The sequence below is a fragment of the Dermacentor albipictus genome, chromosome 1 (assembly GCF_038994185.2).
Source record: "Dermacentor albipictus isolate Rhodes 1998 colony chromosome 1, USDA_Dalb.pri_finalv2, whole genome shotgun sequence".
NCBI classification, from domain to species: Eukaryota; Metazoa; Arthropoda; class Arachnida; order Ixodida; family Ixodidae; genus Dermacentor; species Dermacentor albipictus.
In genome coordinates, this window is record NC_091821.1 from 205,315,646 (window position 1) to 205,328,100 (window position 12,455).

A 12,455-nucleotide genomic window follows, 5' to 3' on the forward strand; every position below is an offset into this window, starting at 1 on the left:
TTAGACAAAGGTTTGCAATTGCTCTCTTCACTAGTTTTGAATGCGCTGATTCGAATGGCAGTGGCGCCTTGTCGCCTCTGGGTTCATAGGCCCAGCAGACCTTCCCTTTGGAGAGTTCGAGCCGGAGATCAAGGAATCTCAAAGACCCTTGCGTGGGGACCTCGTGGGTAACAGCAAGCGGCTGAAGCGCATGACTAAAGCATGTTAGTGCCTCCGAAACTGCGTCATCTGAATTCGTGCCAGAGCCATCACATAGAACCAAGTAATCGTCAACATACCGAAAGACTCCCCGGACGTTTGTTCTGGTTAGGGCGTTCTGAAGTAATCTATCTTTCTGGGCAAGAAACAAATCGCTAAGTACTGGCGCAATACATGACCCTATACAGACGCCGCGTTTCTGGAGGTACACATTCCCTTCCCACGTAACATAAGTGGATTTCAAGTATACAGAAAGGAGTTCCAGGAACCCACCGGTTGAAACCCCGGAGGCGTTCTGAAAAGCGACAGCACCGTGTGCATCTATACATTCTTCCACGCACTCCAAAATTTCATGTTGGGGGATCGAATAATATAAATCTTTAACATCTACAGAGCATGCTGCAAAGTCAGTGCTAGAATTGTCTTTTAAAAACCTTATTACAGCGTCTGAGGATTTCACCTGGAAAGGATCGTCAACAGTTAGTAGCTTTAGTTTTTCTTGCAAAAACAGGGCAATCGTTTTCTGCCAAGTGCCCTTCTCAGATACTATAACCCGCAGGGGCCACTCAGGTTTATGCGTTTTTACAGTGAAAAACATGTCAAGGGATGATTTTTTGCTAGTTTCGATGCTACGCACAAGGCGGTCGAGTTTGAGATTTCCGCATAGCTTCTTTGCAGCTGACTTTGCTTTTCGCAGAACAGACTTTTCATGACTGTTAAAAACAGAACTTATGGCCTCTAACGCCTTATATTGGTAGTCGTCTTTCGGCATCACAGCGAAGCCCCCCTCCTTGTCAGAAGTAAGCAACGAGAGGGAATGTTCTTTCAAATACGTCACCACTTGTCGCACAGGTAGGCGGTTCGTGCCCATTTTGCAACGGGCAACCACGTCGACTCCGTCGGACAGGCACCTGGAACTTTCAGACTCTGGCCCTGCGCGCGCAACTCGTCGCACCATTGCCAGTAGTTCCGGTGTAGAAGTCCTCGGCTCGACGGCAAATTTCGGTCCATGACGTAGAATCTCGAGGATCGAGTGAGGCAGAGCCTCGACTCCGCTGGTATGGACACTGCTTCCAGGCGTCCGTGTTTCTGCTGCTCTTCGTTTCAGGGTAGTGTCGGTGCGCAGCTTCGCCAGGATGACGTTCCACAGAGCCACAGAGTTCCACGTTCCACAGAACGACGTTCCACAGAGCAGACGTTCCACAGAGCAGGATGGAAAACCAACAAGCCCAAGCTGCTATTCTAGCGAAATACGTCCCATTTCTGTCTGCTCTTTCCATTTTGCCCGCGTCGCCTGCTGTGCACGTTTCTCGCAGCGTCCGCCCGTAGCCGGAACCCCACTCACCGCTGACTCGCAGGTACAACTACGTTCGGCGGCCGCCGCATCTCGCGTTACGTGATCGGCGCGTGGCTTTTGGCCAGCCTGGTGATCAGCACGTACTTCACCAGCCTCATCGTGGCCGCCCTAACGGTGCACGCGTCCTTCGCCCGCATCGATTCTGCCGAGGACCTCGCCAAGCATCCCCACCTCACGCCTCTCGTGCCCGCCGGAACGCAGATCGCCACCATCCTGCAGGTTACGGAAGTTTTTTTTTTTTTTGGTCTAGTCGGGGCGTTTGATTGAATCGTGTTCTTTGATATGTGATTTTATTTTTTCGTTTCTGCGTACTAGCCCATGACCAAGCAGGAAAGTACAGGCTATACTAAAAATGACGTACGTAACCGGTAACACAACGTAAGAGATGCTCGCAGTCAGACTCAAGTGTCGCAGATGCGAAATAGCAATTGGGAATATGTAGGCACACTAAAACTAGAATTTGACGTCCTGTACATTGACATGGATTTCAAAGATACAATCGAGGTAAAGGAAGCAGCATATGCTTCGGACAGATGGTTCCCGCGAGTGAATGCGGATAGAAGAATAGAATACTCGCGCTCGTTAATGCCACTAACGATCATCTCATAAGAAGCCAACAAACACTGACAGCAAGAACATAGGGGAAATTACTTGTGCTTAATAAATGAAATAAAGAAATGATAAATTAATGGAAATTAAGGTGGATGAAAGAACAACTTGCCGCAGGTGGGTACCGAACCCACAACCTTCGCATTTCGCGTGCGATGCTCTACCAACCAGTAGCCTTCACCCAAAAAGATTACGTTCTCGTGACGCCTGCGGCAGAAAGGATGTTCCACGTCCGCCGCCAAGGTATGTGAGTGGTGGCGCTGGCTAACACTCCCAGGGTTCTACTAGGACACATAAATACCCAAGAAAGTGGATGGGGAAATGGTGCCGCGGTAGCTCAATTGGCAGAGCATCACACGCGAAATGCGAAGGTTGTGGGCTCGGTTCCCACCTGCGGCAAGCTGTTTTTTCATCCACTTTAATTTCCATTAATTTATCGTTTCTTTATTTCATTTATTAAGCACAAGTAATTTCCCCTGTGTTGTCCTTGGTGTCAGTGTTTGTTGGCTTCTTATGATATGACTAATAAAAATTGGGACCCTCGGTTAACCCCCCTTTTCTTCTCGTTTAACCATCATCTAATCATTCATTGTGAAAGTGCGTAATAAACGTTCGAAAGCACCTTGTCGGAAAAAGACAACCCTGCATTTTAAGCTGACCGTAGTGCGGCAACTTAAAGCGAGTAGAACTCAAGTACAGAAACTGATGCACAATCTTTAAGCTGGATAGAATTCTACGATGAGCTAGTGACTGGCTACGAAATCTGGTGAGCTGTATCTACCCGCAGCTCACACCTCCTCCTCGCAGTGACTGAAGTTCGGCGTTAATAATGAAGAAATAACACTAACCGTTTCGAAAAGAAAAGGAGAGAACATGTATGTGAGAAGAGCGGGGAAGTTGGCCGGAGAACTGTTGTGCCTGGCCCTCTACTCTGCCTTAGGGAAAGGTTGAATAGGAGGGAAGGGGAAATAGAGAGAATGAGAGTGCGTGTGTTTAGGTGACAATGATGCGATGTAGCGAGCTACGTAGTACATGGGATATCTCAGCCTGGTGGCCAGTTAGTATACATGCCCAGTGCACTGGTACACAACATTAGCGTGGACGCACTTTGAACTAACAAGAGCGAATAAAAAATTAACTGTGCATTTTATCTTCTCCGATAATTCAGTATAGTATAGCGCACGCACATACACAACAGAATTTGCTTTTCACTGTTGCGCATATCATGTCAGTGCTCGGAACGCCAGGTCCTAGTCCTCCACGAAGCACACGTAAAATGGCGCGTCTGATCATCTCGCCACACGTTCCATAACACGCCCCTACTATCCCATCACTTTCACGGAACTGGCGTGGAGCGCTAGCAAGAGAGCCGGGCTCGAATTCAAAGAAAGAAAGAAAGAAAGAAAGAAAGAAAGAAAGAAAGAAAGAAAGAAAGAAAGAAAGAAAGGAAGAAAGCGGTTTTATTATACACTATGCCGAATAAAAAAAAAGAATGTCTGTGGCAGAGTTATAATCCTTGAATTAGACTGTCCGAAGAGGTGCAAATTATTTACACAATAAATCGAAATACGCAATTGCCTAATTAACAACTTTTTCACTAATCACAAGTCTGGTAAAATACGGGGTGTGAGACAGGGGTAAAACTTTACGAGGTGTGAATACTCTGTTTCGAAACTCTGTAACAAGTTCCTATCTACTGAATATCATGGTTCGAAAATTTCTGCGAAGGGTCCTTTAGACATTTATTTACGTACCGGTACAAAATATTCAGTCATAACCTTGAACTGTGCCCAGGGGCGAAGATTTTGCCCCATTTCTTCACAGCGGAGCTGTTAAGCTTTTCGTAAGTCCGTTTCGGGCCGACAGAAAACTCGGCCCAGCTATGCGTCGCCGAGCCACGCAACCTCCTCGCGCCACACCCATGCGTATGGCGCTGTCTCGCCGCGGCATGCATGCGCTTCCCTCTCCCCAGCCGAGGAGAAGGAAGTGTTCGCTTAGTCGTGACGTCACTGATATGCTAGAAAGGTCCGAGCAGCCGGCGCGCGTGCACGTCTACCATGGGGCGATCGAAGAAAGGCAAGACTTCCGAGGAAGAAGCCGCCTACAAGGAAGCTCGGCGCGCGGCTCAGCGGGACTGCGATCGACGACGGAGAACCGATCCTGCCCATCGCGCCGAGGCGGCCGCCGACAAATGGCGTCGCCGAGCCCGAGGATCCCGAGTTTCGGGCCAGAGACGAACGCTGCCGACTGAGTGCTCGGCGCCGCCCAACTTAGCAAAACCCAGCAACGCTTAGTATGAACCTACCCGAGCCACGTATTACCTCGCAAAACTTAGCAAAACCTAGCAACACTTAGCAAAAGCCAAAACTAGCTCCGCTGTGACCCAGCCTTGCACCACTAGTGCAGACTACCCACATTTTTTTCTGCGTGATAAACACGCTTCCTCGCCGAGTCGCGCGTTTATGATCCGCACAAGGGTAAAATTATAGCTAAACATTCTTAGCAATAAAAACACTAATTACATGCACGCACGAATATTTTGTGTGTGTGTGTGTGCGCGTGTGTGCGTGCGTGCGTGCGCGCGTGCGTGCGTGCTCGCTTTGACACAGACGCATCCGCTCAGGAAAGCGAACAACCGCAACTAAATACATTCTTCAAGCGGCAATTGCTACATAGTAAGTGTCCTCTTCATGCGCAGTATTCAAAGTCTGGAGTCTACCGTCAGATACAGGACATGGTGGAACGACACCAAGGCGTGAGACCTGTACCCGTACTGTACGCCCAGAACGACGTCGAGGACATACTGCGGAACAAAGCAGTCTTGCTGGTTGGGAAATATGCGTCCAAGTTTGAGCTGAAGCGCTACTGCTCTATTCTGCGGGGTCGCTTCTACATAAGCCAGGGATTCCTCTTCATCTGGAGGAGTGTCTGGGTCGCCAGCAAGCACTTTCCTTTGGACCTATTCAAAGAGATGAACAAAAGGTAACTGCCCGTACAGCACGCTTGTAGATGCCAGGTCAGGCACGTACCCAGGGCCCCTCCCCCCCCCCCCCTCCCTTTAAATTAAGCGGCACCCCCCCCCCCCTCGCCTTTATACGCAGTGCGCAGACCCAAGGACATAAGAACACGCATGTACATGAACACGGGCCTGTGGATGTCTGTGCTCCATGAGTCTCCGGACGTCGTTGCGCCTTGATTGTGCTACACTTTCCTTTTACCGGTAGGAAAAGCTGACAAATATAGATGTTCCTCCTCATTGTCACCTGGTCTAAGACTTGTTTTTCTGTGCCAAGTCTCATTCTGCAACTTCAGTATCTCGCCAAGCTTTCCATTCCGCGCTCAGTGCTTCTTCTGTGGGTCACCGTTCTACAAATGAACTAACAGATAATAAATAACTGTTAGTGTTTATGTATTATGTCAGTAATTGCCGATGGGAAAACCGCGCGAACAACCTTCATGTGTAGGCATGATACGCTTTTTTTTCTTCTGGAAAGCATGAGCATTGCAAGTTTCCTATATGCAGATTTTTGCAGTTCGTGTGTATTACGCATGCAATGGAGTGCCTAGTAGGTATGACTTAGTGCCTTAAGTGACGCAATTTGACTGCTAAGCATTGGATTCGTGGTGAGAGAAAAGTCGTGTTGTTGGCTCATTTCACCTGGTCTTTGATTGAAGAATAGGCCTTTTTGCGAATGTTTTTTATGTGTTGCTGTGAAAGCTGACTACCTTCTGCTCTCCGTTGCCACCATTGCTGAAGTTGTGGCCAAGTGCAAATTAATGTGATAATGTGTATTTCCGTTTTTAGTACAATATTATTTTTCTTCTGCCATGTCTTTTTCATTTTGTTCAGTAGTAATGAACAGGTCACGCATTTCATACACTTTTATGCAGGGTTATAAGTAAGTTCTTGTTTTTTTTCTTTGTATGGCTGTCAATAAAACAATCTTAGCATTTTATTCTACTTAGGTATTTTACCTGTCATTGTTTTTGCCATTACCAGTGAATCTTCCCTTTCTTTAGTTGTCATGATTATGTCATACACGTCGTTCAGTTTTGTAGTTTTGTGCAATATCTCAGTGAGTATATAAGAAGCTCTCAATGTGCATATCAGAAGCTCTTCTACACTTTGGTCTTTAGGGCATTATATGAAAATCTTTTATACGTGTCTCATGAAACGGCCTTCGCGTTTTCTTGATTTTATTTTTTATTTCACTGTCTGTGAACTTTTGTGTTGTTTAGTAGTCATGTACATGTCATACATTTTTAACTTTTGTTCATTTTCTGAGCGTGCATCATACCAAGTTATGCGCAAATATTTGTTTTCGGAAACGGAAGTCCATAAAACGAGGTCAAAGATCTCAGGTGTTGGAAGTGGAATTTATATATGTTCTGGCATATCTTGGCATACTCAAAGTAGGAACAAGACTGCGTGTGTACTAAAGCATAAAGAATTCACAGTGCACCAAGTGCCAGTTCACAAATACTCGCAAGCGCAATAAAAAAAAAGGCACCGCCGCTTCGCGGACAGGCGGAAAGAAAGCAAAAGAGAAAGTGCGCGGGGCATGGGGAGGGTGGAGAGGGAGCGAAATGGGCCATCATAATTAAAAAAAAAACACGCTAGAGTGAGGAGGCGCCGTACGGCTGCTGTTTCTGTTGCCATGACAACGTAAACAATCGTGTGCGCCGCCATTTTGCCAAAGTATCGCCCTCCTGCTAGCGCCGTAACTGAAGGGGACCTTGGCGCTAGCGTCGAAAGAGCGTCTGCTTAAAACCGCCAATGGCAGTCGTGCGGAGATTCACCCCTGGGCTCAGGTGTCCTCGGATATACACACACACACACACACACACACACACACACACACACACACACACACACACACACACACACACACACACACACACACACACACACACACACACACACACAAAGTCGCCATCGTCAATTACCGGACTACTTCGTTAAAAACGGCGCTTCAAGAGAGCACAAAAAATACGTATAGCGACACGATGCAACAGCTTTGCTTCTTTTGCTTGCTGTAACCCATTGATGCAACGCTATATTGCAATCGGTTTTGACACGTATAGCCACCTGCTTGAAGTTCGCTTCTCCCTGCGCGTCCTCGCGCGCGTGCTCAACGCGTGGCCCGCAGCCAACAGTAGCCAACAGCACCCGTCTCTCCGCAGGATCAAGTGGTGGATGGAGGCCGGCGTGCCGGCGCTGCAGTCCCACGTGATAGAGCCACCCGGCGGCGCCTGCTTCGCCGGAAGCCAGCGCTCGAGCATCTACCAGTTTGACACTCTGCGCTTCGAGGATCTCACCGGGTTGTTCTTCGCTCACCTGGCCTTCTTGGTCGTCGCGATGGCCGTCTGCGCGCTCGAGCTCTGTGTGGGCCGAGGGGCGTCCATCCGCCCACAGTGACGCGGCTCGATCGAAAAGCCCAGCCGACGCCACGCACCTTTCCAACAAAAAAAAGAAAAAAAGGAAAGAAAGAAAGTAGAAAGGAACAATAGAGTAGTGGGGGCAGGTCCTTACCGCCCACTGTGGTCTGCGACATGATAACAAGTGACCAGTCGACACTCCAAACCATCGGAAGGCTGCCACGCGTCACCAGCCGCCGAGCTTCCTGTAACTATATATAGAAATGTTTTCCAAGCACACGTCACGGCCAAGCAGTGACGTCGGCGGATGTTGGGCCGGTGAGTTTGGCGGAGCGCACAGTCAAGCTACTCTTTCCCCCATGTAAAGCGCTCGCGCGTACCACGGAGACACAAACATGCTAAGCTTACACACACGCACACAGACAAGTGTGTTAAGGGGAAGGTGACGAGAGAGGCGTTCCTACCGCACAAGTGTAATGTTGTAGTTTGTCATTCTTGGCAATAAAACCAGTAATTACCTGCACACACGAATGTCATATTGTTCATAAACTTGGGGCCCTATGACGTAAAACTAGTCCAATATGTTTTATTCCAATCTCCTGACGTCAAATTTGCGTAACCGCCGACGCAAGCATCGGGTGCTGACCCGAAGGGTTGTCTAAACAGACCAATGAAACTCTCTCCTCGTTTATGGGAAGTCACTTTTGTTTGCTTTAAAAATAAATAGCACTGCCTACACTGAGTGGCTGGTCTTATCTAATTGGCGGACAAGAAGCGAGGAGCACGCTCAAGTGGAGAGGGATTCAATGGGGGCGAGCCAGTGCACTGAAAATCGATAACCGAATGAAGAAGCTAGTGCCGGCGTCTGCGATTGGTCAGCTTTCCCTTACTTAGCTTGCGGTGGCTGGTCGAAAATTGCGGCGGCATGCAACGGAAGCTTAAAAATGACGCTAAAATGGATTCTCAGCAAAGAATAGTGGGCAGAACGAGGTCGTAAACGTGCCGAAAGTTCTCGAAAAGGTTACAAGGCTACGCAAAAGGTTTTTTTTTTTAATACGCAAATAATGCTCTCAAGAAGGTATATGAGCAGCCACTGCCTGAGCGATCGGCGGCAGCCATCTTTTATTCCTTTCGGAACGGGGCAGCCTGTGGCTATTCAGAAGAAAATTAAGTTTTGTTCGGCATATTAATGTATCTTTAACGCGTACACGCCACTTTGACGCGATGAGTTTCCGTGGTTTTGTGACGTCGCGTGACATGCAGGTGAAGTGGGGGCAGTCCGAAAGCTTTTGACCAATAGACGAGGGCTTATGACGAAAAGGCGTCGAATCAGAAATAACTATTTTTTGTTTGTTCCGTCTATTCATGCATAATCAGTGTGTAACGTCATATCAGATGGGGAGCTATCGCTGTTCTCGTGACGTCTCGTGACAGACAGGCGAAGTGGGGGTGGTCCAAAATGTTTTCGACCAATCGCGGCGGGCTGATTGCAGAATTGAAATGTAAAAGTTTGGAATAGCTTTACTTTATAGTGCTCCTGAAAAAAAATTACATTATGGGGTTTTACGCGCCAAAACCACTTTCTGATTACGAGGCACGCCGTATGGAGGACTCTGGAAATTTCGGCCGCCTGGGGTTCTTCAACGTGCACCTAAATCTAAGCACACGGGTGTTTTCGCCCCCATCGAAATGCGGCCGCCGTGGCCGGGATTCGCTCCCGCGAGCTCGTGCTCAGCAGCCTAACATCATAGCCACTAAGCAACCACGGCGGGTAGTGCTCCTGAAGCAAACAAAATGTGTAAGAGTTTGAAACTAAAGCTAACAACGCGAACGACAGTAAATTATTTGTGTTGCTCTCTGTAAGGATATTCCGTCCGACGGTTGAAGCACACCTTTGTTTAGTGGGGCATGGCCGTGGAACAAATACTTCAGTTAAAAAAAAAAGAAAACACACACACACATACATACACACACGGCTGCCCAAGTGGTTCAACTCCAGCGTGAATCTTATCGCTGTTGATGATGCTGCGGACAGTCCATAACATAGCGCTCCACAGAAGAGCCCGGGGTGCCAGAGTATAGGTGCAGCTAGAAGGTTGTTTTCTTTCTCACGCAGCGCAAAAAAGCGAGGTGTATCAGCAACGTCCAGTCGTAAATTGTGCGCAATGGCATCAAAAGTACGACCAGTTTTCACATTTACTGATAACTGCAGAAAAGGGTGTACTCCGTATAACAGTGATCTTGGCTCGCTCGTCGAATCATGCACATGCCTTCAGACAATTTCCTGCGCAGCTTCCGGATGTCGTTTTTGGCATCCAGTGGAATGAATATGCCGATAGGTCGTCCCATTCTAGGACTGGTCAGCAGCTGCTGGTCAGTCAGCTCCCTCTCCAGTTATACCCATGTAACTACGGGTATATTGAAACTGAACTCGCTGATCGGATAATTTAGCAACAATTTGCAACTGATGTTACGTATGATGCCGAACAGTAATCAGCATACAAGTTTAATTGAGTCAATGTATCTATAACTTATTTGACAGAAACTGTATTGCACCAACTTGCAACAGAATTCATTGGCACCAGTGTGTCCCGCGGCTCGAATAATTACAAACAGTTGTGCCGAATTAGATGAGGTCCTATGCTACAAACCGTGACTCCATTGGGCGCTTGAACGTGAAAAGCCGACGTGGAACTACTCTTTGTTGCCGATACATCAGTAGACACGAACGTACTACGGCTCATGTGCAGGAGTTTTGGTAATTTGGCGTATATGGTTGATGCAATAATAGTTTGTCCTCCCTGCAATGGCCAGAGCCACTGAGGCCATTACCAATCACCACGGCGCACGAACTTATGGTTTAAGCAAGCTTCAGTGTGCATATTGGAATTCCCTTTTGCCTCAAATCAAAACTTGCTGCCCAGCGTGGCTTCGAATCAAACAAATCGAATCAAATTTTTTTCGCATCACAAATATACACGTGCGCTTGTTTGTCTTTCAGATGTCACGTAGTAGTGTGAAATTTATTTGTAGCGCAAGAGAAAACAGGCTTACATCTTCAACAGTACATTAGGAGGTCCCAAAGTAGAACTGGCCGGGGGACCTCCTGCTTCACAATGCATACATGATAATGTTATAAACAGCAGTAGGATGCATTCAAGAAACGATGATACACAGTACATTGTTATATAAGTACAAAAAACAAGATGAAACATTGAAATAAATAACTGTGCTAATAGAAAAAGGTTATTTCATTATGATAAGCAAACAGAGCCATTAATACAGGTTATCAAGCTTGTTTATCAGGTATTTATAACAACACAACATGAAAGTATTTGATTAAAATAAATATGAGCAATAAGAGTGCGGAAATTTATACATAGTGGAAATTGCTACAAAGATACTAGAAAACACACATCCACAGAAAAAAAAGGAAATTGGCAACAACAACAACAAAAAAAGAGAAAGACCACAGTGCTAGCAGCTCTCCTAACAATTTTATTTTTAGTTTTCGTTTAAAAGAGTACAAAAAAGAGGTTATCTTAATGTCTGCAGGAATTGCATTCCAAACAGTTATACCACCGAATCTGAGGGCAAACTTTCCATAATTACAAGTGATTTTGGGTAAAAGAAGGTTATTCTGTTCAGAAAACCTGGTGTAGTATGAATTTACGATGTGACACAAGGAAATGAACTCCGTAGGTACGTCAATATGAATGACGCGAAACATGAGAAGGGATAACTCATATTGAAATGAGCACCGTAGGGGCAGAATACAAAGATGTTAGTAAATAGGCAGGGAATGGCAGCGCAGCGGTCTAAATGTCATGAGTTTCATTGCTTCCTTTTGTAGGCGTCCTAAAGGCGAGTAGGATGCGTGTTTCCCCATGTAGGCAAACAGTATTTTAAATCGATAGCTATATATGCATGATAGAAGGAAGCGATGATATGTGGCGCATAGTATGCATGTCCGCGTTTTGATGAGAACATGAACACCAAATGACACTTTGTGTAGTAATGAACTGACATGACAGCGGTATTTTAGGTGTTTGTCAGGGAGAACACCAAGAAATCTCACTGTTTCAGATATTGGTAGTTCATAATTATTCAAAGAAATTGTTATGGGATTTACTATTACTTTTTGTGGACTGTAGGAGAGGGCTGACGTTGTTTTAATTGGATTTATACGCAGTTGCTTTAAAGTGCACCACGTGTGGACGTTGGAGAGGTCAGTATTGAGTGTGGCTTGCAAAGCGGTTAGTGTGTGCTGAGATGAGTATAATGTGGTATCGTCGGCGTATAAGGGGCAGTCTGAATCGGTCAGTACATGATATGACTAATAAAAATCGGGCCCCTCGGTTAACCCCCTTTCTTCTCGTTTATTACATAACGAGGGTCTTGAATCCGGCAACATTGATGCCTTCAGATAGAATGTGTGGGTTTATTGACTGGTTGCCTTTACCCCCCCCCCCCCCCAAAAAAAAAAAAGATCACGTTCTCGTGACGCCTGCGGCAGAAAGGATGTTCCACATCCGTCGCCAAGGTCTGTGTGTGGTGGCGCTGGCTAACACTCCCAGGCTTCTACTAGGAAGCATAAATACCCAAGAAAGTGGATGGGGAAACGGTGCCGCGGTAGCTCAATTGGTAGAGCATCGCACGCGAAATGGGACGGTTGCGGGATCGTTCCCCACCTGCGGCAAGTTGTTTTTTCATCCACTTTCATTTCCATCAATTTATCCTTTCTTTATTTCATTTATTAAGCACAAGTAACTTCCCGTATGTTGTCCTTGGTGTCAGTGTTTGTTGGCTTCTTATGATATGACTAATAAAAATCGGGCCCCTCGGTTGACCTGTCTTCTCGTTCAGTACACAGTAAGTCATTAATGAATCATAAAAAAGCAACGAACCTAAT

At 46.6% G+C, this 12,455-nt stretch overlaps 1 protein-coding gene across 4 annotated transcripts in view; it reads left to right on the top strand.

The window, feature by feature from the left end:
- Nucleotides 1-8,041, top strand: part of LOC139054161 (glutamate receptor ionotropic, delta-2-like) — a 105,763-nt gene extending 97,722 nt beyond the window's left edge. For 2 of the 4 annotated variants that reach the window (XM_070530791.1, XM_070530790.1), the window contains exons 6-8: nt 1,557-1,774; nt 4,863-5,146; nt 7,349-8,041. In XM_070530791.1, the coding sequence (XP_070386892.1) occupies nt 1,557-1,774; nt 4,863-5,146; nt 7,349-7,583 (737 nt within the window). In that variant the 3' untranslated portion in view covers nt 7,584-8,041. The remainder of the gene's footprint in view (nt 1-1,556; nt 1,775-4,862; nt 5,147-7,348) is intronic. The other 2 variants (XM_070530792.1, XM_070530793.1) reach the window with 1 other exon arrangement.
- The last annotated feature ends 4,414 nt before the right edge of the window (nt 8,042-12,455 follow it).